Genomic DNA, 21,026 nt, shown 5'->3' on the forward strand with positions numbered 1-21,026 from the left:
TTTTTCCTCACCCTTCCCCCAGCTTGTGCTCTCTCTCTCTCTGTCAAATAAATAAACAAAATCCTTAAAAAGAATAAAGAAAGAAAGCAATATACCACATGAAAGAAAAGATAATGGTTCTAACACGGGGGTGGGGGGTAGAGAAATAAAGAAACAGAGAGTCCTCAGCCTTACTAAGGTTGAGATCACATTAGCTCTCACTAAGATTCTGATGTTTACATTCGGAGTAAAGATATACCTAATATCCTAGTATCCATGACAAAAATAAATAAATCAAGTCTCATTCCTCATTAGGAACAGAAGAGTGAATAAGGTGTTGTTTTACCACCTGCTACTAAAATAATGGTATTAGGGATTGTATGCACATCCATATATAGTTATATTTTTTAAAAGAAGTGTTCATGTGGGAAGCTGTGCAAAAGGCAGAAAATTTGTCTAACCAAGAAAGACAAGTGGACTGAATCAATTTTATTCCAGGCAAAATAATTGTACTGAAAAAAACAACAACATTGAAGAAAATAACAAGATCCTATTACCACGTCGGGCTCTAACCCCGAGTCTGCCGCACCATTCATTTGGATGATCCTTCAATATCACATGCTTGAAATTTTCCACATACACTAATGTCCCACCACTTCTTACTAAAACACTCTGTCAAGTGTCTTCCCACACTGCCTCTTAAGAGAACTAATACTATCAGTTTCATCTGATTTAGATATTTATTTCATATTTGCCAGAAGATTCTGGCCAATGTTTTTGAAAGCACATTTAACTATACCATATGCCTCCTTAAATCATCTCTATCAAACAAGCTGTAGGATAAGGCTCCGGTTCATTCTGTTCTGTTTTTCTTTCTTCACAATGTGTTTATGTATATTTACCCAATTTGCTCTGTTCTTCTTGCCAAATTACAGGTTTGAGAGCTCAGCTATTGCAGAGCAGCTGTGCTACTGTCCACGTCTCACTCCACAAGGGCCGGAGGAGCCCGTCCTGGAAGGGCGGGACACGTGCGCGGTTCGCCAGGAGGCGGAGGCCCTGCCGGGGAGGACTCAAGGCACTTCACAGAGTCCTTCCTATTCAAACTGGAGACGTTTTGGTACAAAGGAGCCACTGGTAGAAATAAACTTCCCAACAATCCACAGATTTTTCTTGGTGAGCTCATCTGTTTCATCATGTGACACTTTCAAATTAAATTGTGTCCAGTGAAAGAAATACAAAAGAACAACCTCCTGACTAGCACCTGTACATTCCTCCTGTCTAAGTACCAAGAACGCATCCATCTCAGAGGCGCCGGGGTGGCTCAGTCAGTTAGGCGTCTACCTGGGGCTCAGGTCATGACCCCAGGGTCCTCTGATCGATCGAAGCCCCCGTTGGGCTCCCTGCTCAGCGGGAGTGTCTGCTTCTCCCTCTCCCCGCTGCTGCTCCCTCCTCCTGCCCCCTCCCACCGGCCATGCTTGATCTCTCCCACTCTCCCTGCTGCTCTCTCTCTCTCAAATAAATAAAATTGCTAAAAAAAAAAAAAAAAAAAATCCATCTCCATCTGGAAATCTGTAACAAATAAAGAAATCTGATAAACAGAGATCTCTCTCAAAGAAAGGACTTCAAAGACCCATTTCAAGAATGCTGACTGATGACATACCTGGGTAAGATGTGCCCAGATCCCTTTAACCTTTGTTTACTTCACAGAATCAGTTTCCAAATGCAAACCTGTGGTCCTAGCTCCGCTGCTATATTCTCTGTCCCCGTCTCCCCAAGTAAAGCAACTTCCCATTAACCCTCTTACTAACTGAAATTCACAAGCCTTTAGGTTTGAAAAAGAAAAATCCTCAAACCAAATGGAATTCAGGAAGTAACATAAAGATGAGAAAGGAACTGATAGAGCGGGCTAATGAGATGAGGCACGTGTCCACGGATCCCGCTCTGAGACCGTGCAGCTGGCTCTGAGGCTGCCTATGTAGGGTTACTGCACCGGGGTGCTGTTAATTATTTAAGGGAGAGAACAGGGGGAACCATCACCACATCTGTCACCCTCACACAGGAAAAACCCTCATTCATTGTTGGGCCAGATGTGTTTATTTGAAACATAGACTAACTAGCTACTTAATGGGTTTGAATCCTTAGCCAAAAGCTAATTAGGCAAACATATTAAGCATCAGTCACCTTACAAGGCTAAACTGTTTCCATTGTGTTGATTTTAATCCAATCTCATAAGAGAGCTCATCACCTATGAAAGTATCTGAAGAAAACTCAAGGCAAAGGAAAGGTCCAAATTACTTGCAACATACTTAGGAGAACAACAATGATGTCCCCAGATGCTGAAAACATGAACAAATAAAATCTTTTCATGCTTTGCCTCAGTGGTATCATGTACTTGATACCAAAAAAAAAAAAAAAAAAAAAAACAAAACAACAATAACAAAGAAAGACCAAAAATAATTATTTTAGATCTCCTTCCCCCAAATTCTCAGTTTGCTTGTAGGTGAAACAGTAATGTCCAAAGCCAAACAAATGACGACTTCTCGTGCCTCATGTTTATTCCGCTCTATTTAATTTTGTAAAATGACGTCTCCTGGGTTTTCAGCCAATCTACAAGTACTGAAGAATACCAGCACTTTCTAAGTCGTCTCCTCAAAACGGGAGTGCTCAGGGCAAAGTCTGTGGAGAACAGATTCGATGTCTGGGACAGAACCGGCATATTGCATTTTATAACTGCTCCGGGGAAGAAAGTAAACTGTCTTCCTAATCCAATCACTGTTATTAAAATGCCAAGATAGTTTGCTCTTCTCTTAAATGGCACGCCACCCCAAAAAGATTCTGGTCATTCTTCTTTTACCTGATGTAAGCCCCTGCCCCTACCCCCAGCAAAAGTAAAATATACAAAGTTCGTTATACAAATATACAAAGAATACAAGGTATTCTTTTTGCTTTTATGTAACCAGTAATTCAAAATATTTGAGAAAAATGCATACATCCTCTCATCTAATAAACATCTCTGGATCTGTTCTGTGTCAAGCATCGTGTTGGTGTTACAGACAGAACAAAAACAACAAAATTTAACAGATCAGGAAGGGAGACTCAAGAACAAACAAATAAATGCCTGGGAGAAAAAATTACCCCTGAAAGACATGAAGAGGGAGCTCAAAGCTTCAGAGGAAGAAGACTGCACTGATTAAAGAGGGTGACCAGGAAGCATTTCCCGAGGAGGTGACACTGACCAAGGCTTGCAGCGGGTTCCAGTGGACGAGGAGAAGGAAACTTCCAGCAGAGGAACAGTGAGAGGAAACGTGTCAACATGGTTGAGGAACAGCGAGAGACCAGCGTGACCGTGACGGAAGGGGCAAAGGAAGCTGGAAGAAAGGGGGCCCAGATCCTATAGAACCTTGTAGAACACTGCAATATTAGATTTTTCACTCTGAGTGGAAAATATCGAGGATTTGGAGTGCAGGACGACATAAATGACCGGCCTTGACAGGACCATTCCTGCTGAGGACTGAAGCAGAAAAAACCAAGAGAAGCTAACGAACTTTGTACTTTCCTCTACTCTACATGCAAGATCAATACAAAGTAATCCTCTAACTTACTTAGTCTCCTAAACATCTTGTATCCCCTGCTGTTGGGCTAGGGAACATCTGAACTGTCTCCAATCATTTCCTTCACAAAAAAAAGGGGGAAAAAATCACAAAGAGAAAAACTAAATTATTAGTGAAATTACCTGCGTTTGGGTGCTTTAAATAAAAGTTCTTCTTTCAAACTAAATAACCAGCTACCATTATGGTTTATTACCACACCAAAGATCATGAGAAAACAGACGTTAACAGGACCTGGATACAAATTAAAGCTCAAATATTTTCTAGTCCAAGGTATGCCTTATTGAGCCATGTTCCTCTTGCTCTTTTATATTGATATTTAAATACCATAGGGGGTGGCTGGGTGACTCAGTTGTTAAGCATCTGCCTTCAGCTCGGGTCATGATCCCAGGGTCCTGGGATGGAGCCCCACATCGGGCTCTCTGCTCCGCGAGAGGCCTGCTTCTCCCCCCGCCCCTCCCTCTGCTGTGTTCCCTCTCTGTCAAATAAATAAATAAAATCTTTTTTAAAATTAATATAAATAAATAAATACATAAATAAATATCATAGGAATTAATCAAAATCTCACTTTGGAACGTGCACGTGTGTGTGTATGTGCGTAAGTACACTTCAAACTTCTATGAAGTTTGAAATAATGATTGCAGCTCAGATTAGTTAAAGGCTCTAGCAATAGTTCTCACACCCATCCAGATAACTATTTATAGGGCCTTTTAATCAGTATTTAAGAAACAAAATAAAGCAGACATTAGCATTTCCAACCTACTAAGCGTATATTATGTATAGTTACAGTAGTTCAGAGCAGATTGCCTAGAGCTTACTGTTTCATGTTCACTCTGTACATAAAAAAAAGAGGCAGTAAAGTAATTAATGTATATTTGTCACCATTTCCTAATAATTCATAGCCTACCATGTTTTTTCAATGTTTTTAAGGAAGTACTTACTCTCCCACTTTATTCAGGGCAGGTGCAGGACAAAGCATAGAATTAAGGTCCACACTTACTGGATTAACACCTAGAAAATAAAATGCCACTGAATTCATACAGAGCTCTACGTATCTCACACAGTTCATTAATACTATGAAAAATCTAACTGCAATCAGGTCAACGGTGAAACATTAAATACATTAGCATAAAAAAAGAACAGATTCTCATCTAGAAAGAGAAGGAAAAAAAAATGAAAAAATAGAGGTCATAAGCCTCATCGATATACAGTATTGGCAAATTATAAGTGATGGCTTTTATTAGACTAAATTCACAAATATTTGTAGAGACTATAAAATTATCATCTTCTCTATTTCCGCTTTTCAAATATCTTAGACTTTGAAGGAAAAATGACATATATTTTTAAAAAGCAGAATTTAAAAACAATGAGACAAGATGAATATCCAAGAAAGACTGAATTTATTTCAGTTTAATAAGATAGCTGGATCTTACAATAAATGAATAAATAAATAAATAAAACTAGATGCTTAAATTGCCCTAATAATTTTAATAACATATGGGGGGGGGAATCTGACCTATAAATATTCAGAAAAGTTACATAAGCAAATGGATAATCCTAGAATGTAAAGGATGGAAACACAATCTGACTCCAATTATTTCTTCAGTGATTTACTTTAATAAACTTAATTTTACGTAACAAAGGAAAAACTATGCTTATACTACAATCAAATATCTACTCATACTCAAAGGGAGTCGGGTGAAACTAACTCTCAGATTTAGATGAATAAAAATATTTTGTCCTCTTCAACTGCGGAATCTATTCCGGAGAGTTTGGTGCAAATACCGTTGTCTTGCCTTCCCAAAATGAAGATGCTAACAGGAGAGGCAGGAGGTGATTACGACCTTGCCCATGCTGAGACCCTCCCCACGCCAGCTCAGCAAACACACTGAACGGCTGCTGTGTGCACAGCCAAAGCTGCGCTACTGGGATGTTTAGTACCATCAGGGCAGCAGCAAATCTTACATGCACCTCTCAAAAAATAAATCTATCAGAGTTCACAGAGTTACAGCATCTGCCTTACAAATTACAATCTTGGAAGCCGATATAATCATTGATGAGGGAAAAATGTCTTAAAGAGACCCAAAATGCTCAGAATATTAGGATCTATTGAAGGAGCTTCTTGCACAATGGAGATAAAAACATTATATTCATCTGCTGTTTGGAAAGCCACGTTAGGGAAAATAAAACCTAATTGCGTAAATATGATAATTATCAACAAACAGCTCTGAGCAGGCACTAGAGATCAAAATATGTGAACTATCTAAAAATATAAAATATATAAAATATCCGTAAGACAAAAAGCCTATGTCCAGGAGCTGCTGGGCGAACTATTGGGAAATTAGATTTAAAAAATGAGTGAGAATAAAATAAGGCAATAAGCAGTAGAACAGCCCAAGAGAGCTAGATTTTCAGGCAAGAGTGATAATAAATAAATCTGGGGAAAGAGGCAGTTAAACCCAGCAGTTGATGTCCACATAGAGGACGGTCAGGAAAACTGGGTTCAACTCTCTGCTCTGCCCTTTCCTGACTATGTCACCAAAGACAAATCATTTTACTCTTTCCGCCATTAGACCATTATCTGTAAAATGAGGCTTCTTAGGACAAGGTTCACATTTCTTAAGTTATAAACAAAGGCTATAATCACTCAGTAACAAAAATAATTATTATTACTATTTGTACTATCACTGGACTTCATTTCTTCCTCCTATGATTAAAAAATAGAGCATGGTTGATTTCAGCTGGAAAGAAGAGAAAACGCGTGGTGCTTATATGCCACGCAGACACCCAGGCAACAAGGAAACTACGAGGAACCTACTCTGTGTGTGCGTCTCATTTACAGTGTAGGTGCAGAGAACGCTTCCATCCCGACTGCCCAAGTTGAATCCTCTTCCGGACAAAACAATCTGAAATTCATCTAGGAGAAGAAAAATAAACATTGTAATCCCTGCTTTACAATAATAATAATAATAATTTGAAAGTATCAAGATGCACAGATTGAATTTCTTCATAGTATTAAGCCTCCTAGTAACAGTGAAGACATTGCTTATTTCCGACTTTCTTTCTTGGGCCCCTTAGTGAAATTCAGGGAAGATACCATTTACTGCCACACAGGAAGGCATTATTTCATTTGTTAAACAAAGTGTTTTCCCATAGTAACCAGGATGTAAGAATTGAAGCCTGACAGTTATTCCCACGTAGCACAGAAACTTCCCCGACCTCATCTTCTCTGACCCAGAAAAAGAAAGAAAGAAGGGGAGGGGGGGGGAGAGAGAGAGAGAGAGAGAGAGAGAGAGAGAGGAAAGCATAGAAAAGAAAAGAAGGAAAACTTCCCCAAATTCTGTGGTTAGGAAAGTATCCGCAGGAAAGAAGCTTCTTTGTTTTCTCTACTCTAGGTATCAAGGTACGGGAATGCAGAGAAAGCCACTTCTTCATGCGCTCTGTTTCTCAGAACTGCCGTGTGTTGTATTTCCTTAACCCGACAGCCCAGACAGACCTCTTTCACAGTTTCCTGACATTACTAACCGGTTTCGTTCTGTTGCATACAAATTTATAACTCACCAAAGGTCATGCCTTTTGGACTATTAACGATCTACGGCCTGTCACTAAGGAAAGTTTATTCAGCTTACTGCTCAGGACTCATATAGGAGCAGCTGTCACTAAATGTCAGTAAAATAAAATGCCGGAAACACAAGTGAACTGATCAAACATCTTGATCGGCATTTAACTGTCTGCTGTTCAGCTGTAAGATGCATGTTAACTATTTCAACAGTGATTACCTCTCAGTCTTCTCGGATGACCTCCTGTCTACCACAGTCTAACATGCACACAGTAATTTACTGAGGAAGGAAATACTGCTATGCCACTGTTCATTAAGTATATTATAAAAGGAATTTCACTTAAAAAGTGCAGGTAAAACTTAAGATGTGACTCAGCAAAAAGAATAGGGCTTTCGAGTCAGACGGACAGTCAGCTAGGGCAATTCCTGATGCAAGTTCGTCATCCTGGGCCAGGGGTTAGGAAACTGTCGAGGGGCACGTGGGTGGCTCAGTCGTTAAGCATCTGCCTTTGGCTCGGGTCATGATCCCAGTGTCCTGGGATGGAGCCCTGAATCAGGCTCCCTGCTCAGCAGGAAGCCTGCTTCTCCCTCTCCCACTCCCCCTGCTTGTGTTCCCTCTCTCGCTGTGTCTCTCTGTCAAATAAATAAACAAAAATCTTCAAAAAAAAAGAAAGAAAAAACTGTCGAACTGTTGTTAGGACGAGCAGGTAAAATCATGAAGGGGACGGGATGGTCAAATGCGCTACTCCTCTTCAACATCCCAAGGGAGTCTACAAGATGCAGAACTTAAGACCATCACCAGCGGTTGGGAGGCTCCATGGGAAATTACACAGCACATTTCCTCTTCCACTAGGCCCAACACTCTTCCTTTTCTAAATTAAAAGGAACTCCAAGTCAGCCTTGAAGAAGAAACAGAATAGGCCAGAGAGTATCACATTCTCCCTGGGTAAGGATGGCTTGCGAGTGCTAAAACCAGGGTTTGTTCCAATGCCGGCTAATGAAGCCTCCTGCTTCTTCCCGCCTTCGCCCATCCGTCCATCACTCCCGTGCGTGCCCTGAGCCGGTGGGAGCTATGCTTTGGCCGGGTCACCAAAGCACGCAGCTCAGAGTCCACAGATACAAGACTGTTTGTACAACCAGATAAAAGAAAAAAAAATCTCATATTTTATTTTACTTGTCATAGGAAAGGTCTCAAACATGAACTAAATATACAGAAAATTCTAAAAGCCTGTCACACAATATGTTCATTATTTAAAATAACACTCCAATCTTAAAAAATTTGAATTTAAAATAGAAATATTTCAAGGAATTATTTAAAAATTCTTACAGAAAAGGATGCCAAAAAAGTTAATTTTGTTATTCTCTTTCCAACATGAGTTTTAAATCATATAATTTAACGAGGGGGAAAAAAATACAATTTCTTACATGGTATTTTTAAATTCTAACCACTTACCCCCCACACAGACACTTGAAGGCCGCAATTCCAGAATTTCGGTGCATGACCGATCGAGTATCTAAAAAGGAGAAAAGAAGACCAACGTAGAGAATTAATTTCTAACACGCAAAGTGAATTATAAGTTTGCTAATGATCTTTAAGTCTTCCCCTTAACTTCAATAGATGGCAGAGAAAATCTACGATCATAGACACCGCTCTCAAGCCCTGAGAAAATTTCTGTGCTGTCCTTCAGTATACATTCCAAGACTGTCCTGTAGGAATCCTTATCTGATTAGAGTAAATTCAGATAAGCACAGATAAAGCAGATGTTAACCTCCACGTCTGGGAGCCTTGAACACAAAGACGACTACACTTTCTCGGTTGCCATAAAATCTAGGCTGACTTTCCCTGTCGGGCAAAAACAAGGGAGCACATCAGTCCTCCTGCTCAATTACGCTAATTTAATGTGTTTTTTATTAAGAGGTTCAATAGAGTATCAATAAATAAACATTTCTTTGGCTGTGGCGTTTTATTCGATGTCTCAGCCTCAATTCCCACAGATGACAATCCCCCTTATATGCACCAAACGTTACAGCTGCGGAACACAGGCTCCCTGTACGTATGGGCCAAGTATGACCCTCAAAAACACAGACTCCGCACTCCAGCATTCCCAGAGCGCAGGAACAGAATGGCTCTTCTTAGCTTGTTCCGAGAAACAGAAACCACCATACAAGGCCCAAGGCTACAAGTGAACAACAACAGTGATGCAATAAGCGGCTCCTAATGGACACAACAAGCCCGTCTTTATTTTTGGAACTGCTCTGCTCTACATTATCAAATTCAGACAAATTCCAGATGATCCTGGGAGACATTCCTTTCTCGACGGAGCTGAAGACGGATGACGGACAGTGGGCTCCTGCCTCTCCCGCTCAGAGCTGGAACAGGAAACAAGCAAGCAGAAACACTTCCCGTGCTTCCTTCAATAACAAAAGGATAAACTGTCAGACTCTAAAACCCAGCTGGGAATTTCTGTCGCTGAAGAGACATCACGGAGAAGGGGGGGGGGTCACTTGTACTTTTTAAGATCCCTTCGCCAGTAGATCCACTTTTTGCAAAGCAATTGAAGGTTAAGTGATTGGGAAATAAATAGAGTAAAATTTTATGTCTGAGAAATCCTGAAGGAGGTCTGTTTAAACTCAGGAATGACCAGAGATGGATTCCACAGTCACCCAAAGGTTTTCCATTGCCCAAAGACCTCCTCTTGGTCTGCTATTTTATCTCCTATAATCAATACTCCTCTCGGGAGAATGTACCACACTTCAATTAAGAATTGGGCAAAGAGCTGAGGACCACTGTCAAACACTGACCCACCTCGTGGAGGGGAAGAATCCCAATATTTTAACACCATACAGGTAACAAGACTCAGAGGGGAACAGAACAGAAAAGTTTTGCTAAAGGATTATGGAGCTAAAAAGGTTCCAACTAACCAAAATGCAGCATTCTAGCTTTGGCTTTGGCCAGTCTGAGATTAAAGAACAGGAAGCTATGCAAATCAAAGGGAAACACAAAGCCTCCCCATCTATCCGACTTGCCAGCAAGTCTGAAGGAATTTATTTTAAAACTGATCCCATTAAGGGGCGCCTGGGTGGCTCAGAGGGTTAAGCCTCTGCCTTCTGCTCCGGTCATGAGCTCAGGGTCCTGGGATCGAGTCCCGCATCGGGCTCTCTGCTCAGCGGGGAGCCTGCTTCCTCCTCTCTCTCTGCCTGCCTCTCTGCCTACTTGTGATCTCTGTCTGTCAAATAAATAAATAAAATCTTTAAAAAAAAAAAAAAACTGATCCCGTTAAGGAGGCTCCTGTGAAGGAACGTCTTTCAGGTCACAATTTCTTTATTTGTTATTTTAGGCACACCTCTAGGGCCATTACTGAAAAATGTTTCAAGCATCAAGAGAAACTATGAAAGGTTTAGGTTTGAATCCATTGGAAATCACAGCTGTTTTTTAAAGATTCCTTAGAATAAGGTACATGGAGAAATTACAAGATATTCCAGAGGCCAAGAAGATGCAACCCAGAATGACCACTGGGACTTTCTAAAATTGTGCTGGTTTTCTCTCTCCTAGCAATATTGACCATAAATAAATCAGATCTCAAAATATTTAAGACACATGTGTGTATCTTGACTTCCTCTTTTAATTTGATGTAATCCGCTGAATAGTTTTAAAATGATAGTCCAGGGGTGCCTGGGTGACTCAGTGGGTAAAGCGTTCCGCTCATGATTGTCTCAGGTCTTGATCTCAGGGTGGTGAGATCGAGCCCCACATTGGGCTCCATTCTGGGTGTGGAACCTACTTGAGATTCTCTCCCCCCACCCCGCCGCCACTCTCTAAATATAAACAAACAAACAGCAAGAATCCAAAAATAAAATGGTATTTCCAACAGCAAGATCAAATGATCAGTTAGTGTGGCACTCTCCTGAAGACTGGAGAGTAAACCCCTTTGAGGACTGTTGCTATACATTTCTGAAGCCAGTCCCCGTAAGGTAATTTCATTTTAAAATAAAGGTTCAAGATCATTTAGAAATTTATTTTCTATTCAACTCTGAGAATAAAGAAATCAAGTTACATTAAGCAGAAACTAAGAATAACTAAAGATTGGTTATATATTGCAAGAAATTGTGTAATATACATTTATACCTCAGAATACATGTACATTAATTATGAACTTTTTTAAAAAAAAGATTTTACTTATTTATTTGACAGAGATCACAAGTAGGCAGAGAGGCAGGCAGAGAGGAGGAAGCAGACTCCCTGCTGAGCAGAGAGCCCGATGCGGGACCGGACCCCAGGACCCTGAGATCATGACCTGAGCTGAAGGCAGAAGCTTTAACCCACTGAGCCACCCAGGCGCCCCAGTAAAATGAACTTTAAAGATATGATATTACTGAATGGAAAAGTGACTCGAGGAGCACATTCATGGAAAGGCAGGCAGTGTAGACCATGAGTCATAAAGTGGCAGCACCATGTACAGGAATCCGGCTGAATCCCCCACAGGACATTACCTGCCCTTCTCTGAAGTTTGTGGTGAATTTTTTTTTTTTAATTTCTTTGGACCTGATGTTCACTTAGTTGGGTATATGCATCACCTCCTTGATTAGAAGACAAACTCTTTGGTATAAAAAGAGGGTATCACACTGTACAATCCTCTTGGGACCAGTACATTGTTCTATATGCACAGCACAACCAATACATGTTTAGGGAATACAGATTACATGAATTATTGAGAATATTAAAAATATCTATCTAGTAAGCAAGTCAACAACCATATTGTGACAAAGATCAGGCAGGATAAAGTTAATTTATGTGAAAAAGCATCTAGCCCTCCAATAAATTGTGACTGCCAGAAATCCAGAAACTCATAATTTCACAAAGTTCACCCAAACCACTTCCAAATGAAAAACAAAGAGAGGGAAAGAGAATGTGGTGGGGAAGGAAGAGAGAAAAGAAAGTGTTTGCTTTTTTAAAAAAGAAAACACATCCTAAATTTGGTTTTTCCATCTAGAGTTTACCATCTAGAGTCCCTATATTAGGAAAATAACTAGAAGTCAAAATAATTCAAAGTCTGTATGCAGACAGTTTTCCATCATTAAAGTTTTTTTTTTTAAGGTTTTATTTATTTATTTGACAGAGATCACACGTAGGCAGAGAGACAAGAGAGAGAGAGGAAGGGAAGCAGGCTCCCCACTGAGCAGAGAGTGAGATGCGATGTGGGGCTCGATCCCAGGACCCTGGGATCAGGACCTGAGCTGATGGCAGAGGCTTTAACCCACTGAGCCACCCAGGTGCCCCCCATCATTAAAGTATTTAAACAATCAGTTCCATAAACATGAAACAGTTTATAATCTATTCTCCATACAAGCCGCTGCACACAAGTCAAATGCTCAAGATACCAAAATAGGTCTATTATACTAAAATTACCATCACCAAATGGCAACTGACAGAAAGGACAAATATTTTAAACACTCTAGTTAATTTTTATTAAATTAAATCTGTTATTGATTGATTGAACATTGGATCAGGTGTCCCGTCTACAATAACTGACGCATTATCTTTCATACTCTGCATTTCTATCACTGTACAACACAGCATCTTGTAAGGATGTTTCTTCAAATATGTGTTGCCATCTGTCTTCATTATATCTCAATAGAAACGGAAAATAGTTTCCACTAAAGGTCGGCCTTGGTTGACATCAGAGAGAGCTAATAGCACCATAGACGAAATTTAAAGACAAGCCAAATGCTATTAATAAAACTAGGCACTTTAAGCCATGCACACACTAGATGCAAAATTGCATCATTTGAGATTTTGAAGTATACACACACACACACACACACACACACACACACACATATATAAATTGGCAAAGAACTTGATGCTCACCATGAAAAAGAAGTATACTACCTAAGCATCTGTTCACTCAAAAAGTAATATCAGTGTTAAGGAATAATTACAAATGAAAATAATAGTACATTATTACTTAATCCCTATTTTTAAGTCCTCAAATATTAACAGGGATAACAAAAGCCAAATTTACTAAAAGTCAAACTTCCTAAATTTAGTACAAATATCAGGAGTCAAAAATGCAAAAGAACTTCTAACAATGGTAATAATTATTATCATTTGGGGGGAAATTATTATGTTTCAGGAACTGTGCTAAGCACATTAGCTGAATTTCTTCAGTTAATCCTCTCAAGTCTTATGAAATACATACTATTTTTAATCCCCACTTTATAAATGAGAAAACTGAGGTTTTAGAGAGGTCTTTTTAATTTTAATTTTTTAAATAAGAACAACTAGTTTTTAAATAGCCCAGCCAGATCTCTTCAAGTTTGACTCTAAAGCCTGTTCTGACCAGTGCACTCTGCTACCCTCCAGGCTTGTGACAGAGAGTCTAACCATCATAAAGTCTAATACCTAACAAACTACTGAGAATTTATCTGCTTGTTTTGCCCACATTCCTTTTATACTATCAAAACATTCCACAATCTATCTTGTTTCTTATCTTCAAGAGTATATTACTAAGCTTTCGCCTACATTTATTGGGGTTTTTATATATTTGTTTTAAAATTCCCAGTTCCAAAGCACCTGGGTGGCTCAGTGGGTCAAGCATCTGACTCTTGGTCTCCGCTCAGGTCTTGACCCCAGGGTTGTTGTGAGTTCAATTCCTGCATTGGGCTCCATGCTGGGTGTGAAGCCTACTTCGAAAAAAAATTTCAATTCCACCAATTTAAGTAAGTCAACATTTTAGATCATCTTATGAATTAGTAACATATAGGATATGCAAATGCTTAGGGCCCTCGTCCTTTTGATTAATTTTTCCTCTATTGTCTTATTTTACTATTGTTTTCTATCTCAAATTTGTTTTGCACAGATAAAACACGTGTACTCTTCACTTCTCAGAGTAATCTAGAACCTAAAAGACAAGAGACGCTATACTAGAACAACAGAAAGTCCTAACTCTGATTTGGGGGCACAGCAAGCACTTGGAAAAAGAAAATCAAACTGTGTTTAGAAAATCAATTTGTTATCTGAACACATTTTTTAATTTCATAAAAGCAATGGTGTCAATGGCATTTAAAGACACTGAGGTTTCATACATTTCCAGAACTTGCCTGAGTCCTAGGAACAGGAAGGATATTCAGAGCCAGAAGGCAGAAGGTTGGGGGTTTTTTGTTTCATTTTCTTTTGTTTTTCTCCATTTTTTCTGGACAAGGAACAGACTTTAGGTGAATTTTTTATACAGAAATAAGTTAGTCTTTCTCTCCCCCTCGCTCATTGTCTCACCTAGGTTGCTAGACACACAGACACCCCTTTTTTAAACACAATCATTATCCAGGTTCTCTACTGCCCAAAATATTCCATCTCAGTGTAGCTGTTCTCAGCTCATGAACTGATTTCATACTAATATATGAGTGCAAATATATGAAATGATGACTCTTCAAACAACCTAACAGGGTTATACCCTTAAGAGAGAGTTTTTAGACCACGAAAATCCCTATGCATGGAAATTCTGACAGCACAACTATTCAGTTAAGCAAGAAATGCAAGCAGCATGAGGGAAAATGTTTTCTAGAATGGGGTGCCCGGGTGTGCCGGGGTAGCTCAGTCAGCTAGGTGTCTGCCTTCGGCTTAGATCATGATCCCGGGGTCCTGGGATCGAGCCCCGCATCGGGTTCCTTGCTCAGCAGGGAGCCTGCTTCTCCCTCTGCCTCTGCCTGCCCCTCCCCGCTGCTTGAGTCATTCTCTCTTTCTTTGTCAAATAAATTTTTTTTTAAATCTTATTATTTTTTTTAAATGGGATGCGCACACTGGAAAGCAAGGTGGGCTTCCATGCCTACCCGAGGGAGGTCTGCTCCTCTGCTGTTCTTCCCTTGCTTTCTTTCCCTCTTATGCTGTTTGTGAACCATGGAGTCTCTGAAAACTTTTTAACGTACGGTCGCCCCCACAGGGCACGGCCGGGTAGAAGATGAAGGTGTGACCTCCGGGAGAGGCCGGACCCGGCGGAGCAGCTGTGGATAGATACAAGACCATGTCCCGGCGGAGCAGCTGTGACCACGGGCAACACTTGTGTTTATAAGCCAGTACGGATCAAGAATGGAAAAGAAGTTGGGGCGCCTGGGTGGCTCAGTGGGTTAAAGCCTCTGCCTCTGGCTCAGGCCATGATCCCAGGGTCCTGGGATCGAGTCCCGCATCAGGCTCTCTGCTCTGCGGGGAACCTGCTTCCTCCTCTCTCTCTGCCTGCCTCTCTGCCTACTTGTGATCTCTCCATCTGCTAAATGGATGGATAAAATCTTTATATATTTTTTTTATATATATTTTTTTAAAGATTTTATTTATTTATCAGAGAGAGAGACGGAAGAGATCGAGCACAGGCAGACAGAATGGCAGGCAGAGGCAGAGGGAGAAGCAGGCTCCCCGCCGAGCAAGGAGCCCGATGTGGGACTCGATCCCAGGATGCTGGGATCATGACCGGAGCCGAAGGCAGCTGCTCAACCAACTGAGCCACCCAGGCGTCAATCTTTAAAAGAAAAAAAAAAGAATGGAAAAGAAGTTAAAAGACACAGAATTCTAAATTCTAGTACTTTGTATAAAAATTCTAAACCCCAACATGTTGTCGCAAACTGTGAATTTAATGCCTAGAAGACAGTTTTATATATTTAATCTCTATAATCACAGTCACTGTCCTGTCTCCTTAATAAAACATTCAGGACTGCTTCACATGTATTTGTCTTGGGGCGCCTGGGTGCCTCAGCCGGTTAAGCCTCAGACTCTCGGTTTCCACTCAGCTTGTGATCTCTGTGTTGTGGGATCGAGACCCGTGTAGACCCTGTGCTCAGCGCTGAGTCGGCTTGGGATTCTCTCCCTTTCCCTTTCTCTACATCCCCACGCCACGCTCCTCTCCTACGCACACCAGCACACACGCGAGTGCACACTCGCACACACACTTTCTCTCTCCCTCCAATAAATAAATACCTTAAAAAAAAATAAAAAATGACGTGTTTTTGTCTTGAACGCTTCCTTTTAAACATGTGATAAAAAGTCTGCACCATATTACGATAATAAATTTGAGCAAATATTACCCCTCTTCCCAGTGGTTTGGGATAAAACTACAAGAAGAACAATAGCTTTCACCCCTACAAATTGGAATTGTTTTCTGTCGCTTCTATCTGGTGTGTCCAATTTTAATTCACAATTTGTGCAATTCTGCTCATCCAAATACTCTGCTTAGTTCGGTGTACACCACAAATACTAATTTCATGGGATCTCTCTATTTGGCAAGGGAGGGGATAGAGGAAGCGTGGTCATTTGTGCCTCCCTCTGCGTTCGTTGTTGCTTAGCAGGAAGACCAGACGCAGCCTTAGGAGTCAGCCCTGACCTTGTGCCTGCTGGCGTCTCTCAGATCACGGAGATTTGGCAGAAGATCAAAGTAAGTCCCACTGTCACTGTCCCTTCTCTGCAGGGTGACTTGAACGAAGTATCAGAATGGCGTTTCGCTTCTGAGTACTCCAGGCAGGTCCAAATTAATTCCGAGTGAGCCTACATCGAACGCTCTGGTCAGGTTGCAGGATCTCACTCTGGGCCAAATTTACATACGAAGTGGCAAGTAGCAGCCCTGCACTCTGTAGCCAGAACCCGCAGTGCTCGCAGGAACAGAGGTGAGAACCACTGCGGAGTCAGACACAACTCTTATTTAAATACCCTCTTGGTTACAAAGCAACTCGTCTTGCTTCCCTATGAAGTTACAAACAGGTCTTTATAACTACTGAATAAAAATCAGGAAAAGGGGCAGTATCATCAAGGAGCCATCTACAGCAGAAATAACCAGATAGCACCATATTCGATTTCTTCTTTCTGAGATATTTTAAGATATATATGAAACCATATACTGATCGGAGAGCTTTTAAGTTCCTCAACATGTTTACATAATGTACACGAGTTATAGTAACAGATATGGGACATGGAAGCAGTAAAAGCCATTTTAGGGCCTGAAAAAAAATGCATATTTGTACATAGTTGTGGCCTTTTTCCAGGCAGTTAAGATAAAATGGAATTAATTAGTGAAAAACTGTGGTTGAGAGACACCCAAGATAAAAAGTCAGCATGGGGGTGCTGGGTGGCTCAGGTCATGATCCCAGCATCCTGGGATCAAGCCCCTCGACAGGCTCTCTGCTCAGCAGGGAGCCTGCTTCCCCCCCCCCCCCCCCCCCCGCTGCCTCTCTGCCTCCTTGTGATCTCTGTCTGTCCAATAAATAATAAAATCTTTAAAACAAACAAACAAACAAAAACTCAGCACGGAATTAGTTAGATGGGGAAACAAAGCAGCATATGACTTAGGACATGTGGTGTCTTTGAAGTTGATGTTGAATGTTGGGGACATATCTATGTTTTATGATTTGAAGATCAAACGATCAGCTTAAAAAAAAGAAATTTTCCACAACTAATATAAACAAAAACAAATTTTAAAATCTGTACTTTTTCCAATTTCTAAATGGCTACAGAAAGGCTATTATATTTGGAAAACAGAATACAGCCCATTCCAGAAGAAACTAGGTAAACCCTTTTTTAATGAATGATAATACCACATATTCAAACCCAATCTAATATAAAAGGTAGATAACACAATATATTAAAAATAGCAGCTGCTCAATTAATGTTTATTGAATTAATTGAAAAGTAAATGTAAAACTTTCTAATAAAAAGCATGAGCATTTTGACTATAAGACAAATATATGAAGTGTGTAATACTGAACAGTTAAGCATTAAAAAAAAATACAGAGCTTAATTAGGCGCTACTTGAATGAATCAAATCACACCTCCCGTCACACACAGTGAAAAGGCGGCTTATTTTGCATTGTATAAATTTTGGTAATCATGGCACTGATAAGGCAATGAGCCAAATTGGGGGAAAAAATTAAGAAACGATAAAAACAACATGAAAAGATACATGAACTTAATATAAAGGTATCTTAAATGGTTAATTCTAGGCAGGATATGTGAAAAAAGAAAAAAAATTAAATTCCATTGACTGGTTTCCTTTGTGATCTCATGTGTAAAAGTCAATTCTAAATATTAAAGATTTTCCCCCAAAATAGATTATTTCATTACACTTAAATTCAATATACTACCTAGACATCTATAATGTTTTCTTCAACTTTATTAAAAATTTTAAAAGTTCATTATAGTAATAAATTTCAAACACCAACTTTGGGTATTTAACATCATCTACAATAGAACATTATAGATAATTTACAAGCACCCTGGGTATGTCCTTAACAGATAGAAACTGCTAATTTCCATGACATATAATATGTCAAAAAATACCAGTAAGAATAATAATAAATCTTAAAAAATGAGTTTTTTTCCTTACTCACTGAGCAGCTTTAAGCACTACAGGAGTTCATCTTAATACGAAGGATTCTAAGTTTATATCTCATAAGGAAAAATCACTGAACAGCATTATTCCTACGGTCCCAACAAAATGAAGCCTTTGTAATTAGCCGTACATACGGGTAAAATATGCAGCTAAAACAAATGTAAGAATGTTTTCACAATCTTCTCTTGTTTCCTTTTTAGCTTTCAATATTCAGATGATCTTTATTTTCTCTCTGGCTGCCAAACATCCCTATCAAAAGTATTTTTCTTTAGGTCCGACATCAGTGAAAAACGATTGTAAATTGTGACCATGGGGCTCAGTCCACCGAGCATGTGACGCTGATCTCAGAGTTGAGGGTTGGAGCCCCACTCCTGATATAGAGATTATTTTACAATAATAAAATCTTTTAAAAGATTATTTGTAAGCACGTGTTTTGGATGAGTTCATTTTTAAAAAACTGTTTGGAGCTTCAAAATACCAGCCGCTCGATACAGCGTGCTCTGCCCTGGCCCATTACTAAAAATGGTTTCTCTCCTCTTGGCCAGAAAGCGAGTTGTGTAAGCACTAGTGAGAAGTTTTTAAACAAACTTTTACTCTAAGAAATCTAAGGAAGAATGTGAGTTATAATCATTGCCTTTTATTCTTTTCAGCTCCAAACATAACAGCTGAATAGTTCTGATGATACTCTTGGTAAAAATATGCCCATATCAGGAATTGACACAAAAACCTCAAATGACGTTGAAGTTCCTCCACATTTCACAACTGAATTTTCATAACAAATCATATTAGCAGGTCTTCCTTTTTCACTACAACATAGAAATCAGCCAAAAAATGGATTGAGATGTGAAAAGAAGCTTATCTGCCTCCACCTTTTTTTGTTTTAGAATCTGAAGAAATTGAATCCCAATGTTTTTCACTCTGAAACATGTTAGTCCTGTTTGTTCACTCTCTTGTTTTATTAACTGAAACGTGAAATCTATTTGTTGAGTATTCTAAGTCTGTCTTTGTTCTATTTAATTTTTCAATATCCAGAGTGGCAAATAAAATATTTCCCTATGCCACAAGGATAGAAAAACAAAGATTTACCAGTTATTCTACTAGCTTTACAATCAAATACCTATGTCTAAAAACAATGAACTCAGAAAAGTCAAGGGTACCATGTCAATATGTGTAACCCACCCCAGAAAAGCATCTTAAACACAGTTTTCAAAAAAAAAAAAAAAAAAAAAAGTTTCCAAATAAATTGGGAATTATTATATTTGGGGAAAAATAAGATTTAGCTGAGAAATCATGCATTTATCCATTAAATTTATACTGGTGGTGCATTTAAGCCATAACTCTTAACCATTCTATCCTCCTTATCAATGTCCTTCTACTTGACTGAATTTGCTTTCAAGAACAGGTGAGCCTCTAAAGGTCATCTTTTGTAGCCCAAACAGATTGGTGTTAAGAAATAAACATCTGGCACTTAATTTTGGCTATATAACCCAATGGTACCAGTTTAGTTTTCTCACAAAATGTCACAAAGCTGTATTTAATAATATTAATATTAATAAATATTAAAAGTAGATTTGATTTTCCTAACTACAGCTCCAATCTAATAAAAAAAAGAATAATGTTATTATTAAGTAAAATTATCATGGAAACGCAAATAGAGCACTGGACTAAGGACATCAAGATAAGATTATAAAATTTCAGTACCTAAAACGAGTAGCTTAAAACAAATTTTTATTTTTATTTATTTTATTTTTTATGTTTAAGTTTTAGCTTTTTGGAATTTGGAAGGAATAAAGTGCCTTGTTAGAATATATGGCAAAAACATGTTAAAGGTATTTCAATATAATGGACTATAACAGCTATTGAGTGTTTTTCCTACCGAGAACACTTTCCACCCTTACAGGTGTAGGAACAGTGTTGCCCGCGTACTGAGGAAACCGTTCTGCACTGCATGTGATCCTGAGTGAGGCTGCGGATCATGACGCTTTCTCCTCTCTGCCTCGCTGCCTACCTCTCGTCACTGCGTAGACGCGGTACTCTGGCTGGTTTAAATATGTGACGGGAAGGAGCACTTGACTCAACTGAGTCACTCAGAATCCTTGTCTGGGACAGAGTATACGGATGCCCCAAAAGGACAGCTCTCTCTTTGCAAAGCCAACTGGTCCCAAAGCCTGAAATCTCAGGCAATTACCTTCATCTGACACTCATCTGAACAAGGGAAGAATGAGGCAAATAAAACTGATGAAGACAGATCGTAAGAACTTGGATTGATTCTCCCGACTCAGTTACACTGGAGGCACTTTCCTCCCTCTGGACCACCCAGTTATATAAGACAGTAAGGGTTTTTTTTTTCCTCTTAAGCTTGTATGAACTTGGTTTTTGAAGCCCTAGTCATAGTACAGAGGAATATAAATAAGAAGATGAAATCATATGGAATCATAAGTCAATTCAAAGTAAAGTATTCTCTGGGGAACAAAAGGGGGGGAGGGGCAGCGCCCGGGGGGCTCAGTGGGTTAAAGC

The 21,026-nt window shown here is 39.6% G+C and overlaps 1 protein-coding gene across 2 annotated transcripts in view; it reads right to left on the reverse strand.

Moving 5' to 3' along the window:
- The window catches only part of ANTXR2 (ANTXR cell adhesion molecule 2), a 145,104-nt gene that overhangs the window by 98,005 nt on the left and 26,073 nt on the right, over nucleotides 1–21,026 (reverse strand). For both annotated transcript variants that reach the window (XM_032334698.1, XM_032334699.1), the window contains 3 exons: nucleotides 8,600–8,660; nucleotides 6,406–6,504; nucleotides 4,529–4,598 (listed from right to left, as the gene is read on the reverse strand). In XM_032334698.1, the coding sequence (XP_032190589.1) occupies nucleotides 4,529–4,598; nucleotides 6,406–6,504; nucleotides 8,600–8,660 (230 nt within the window). The remainder of the gene's footprint in view (nucleotides 1–4,528; nucleotides 4,599–6,405; nucleotides 6,505–8,599; nucleotides 8,661–21,026) is intronic.

Source organism: Mustela erminea, chromosome 2 (assembly GCF_009829155.1).
Source record: "Mustela erminea isolate mMusErm1 chromosome 2, mMusErm1.Pri, whole genome shotgun sequence".
Lineage (NCBI taxonomy): Eukaryota > Metazoa > Chordata > Mammalia > Carnivora > Mustelidae > Mustela > Mustela erminea.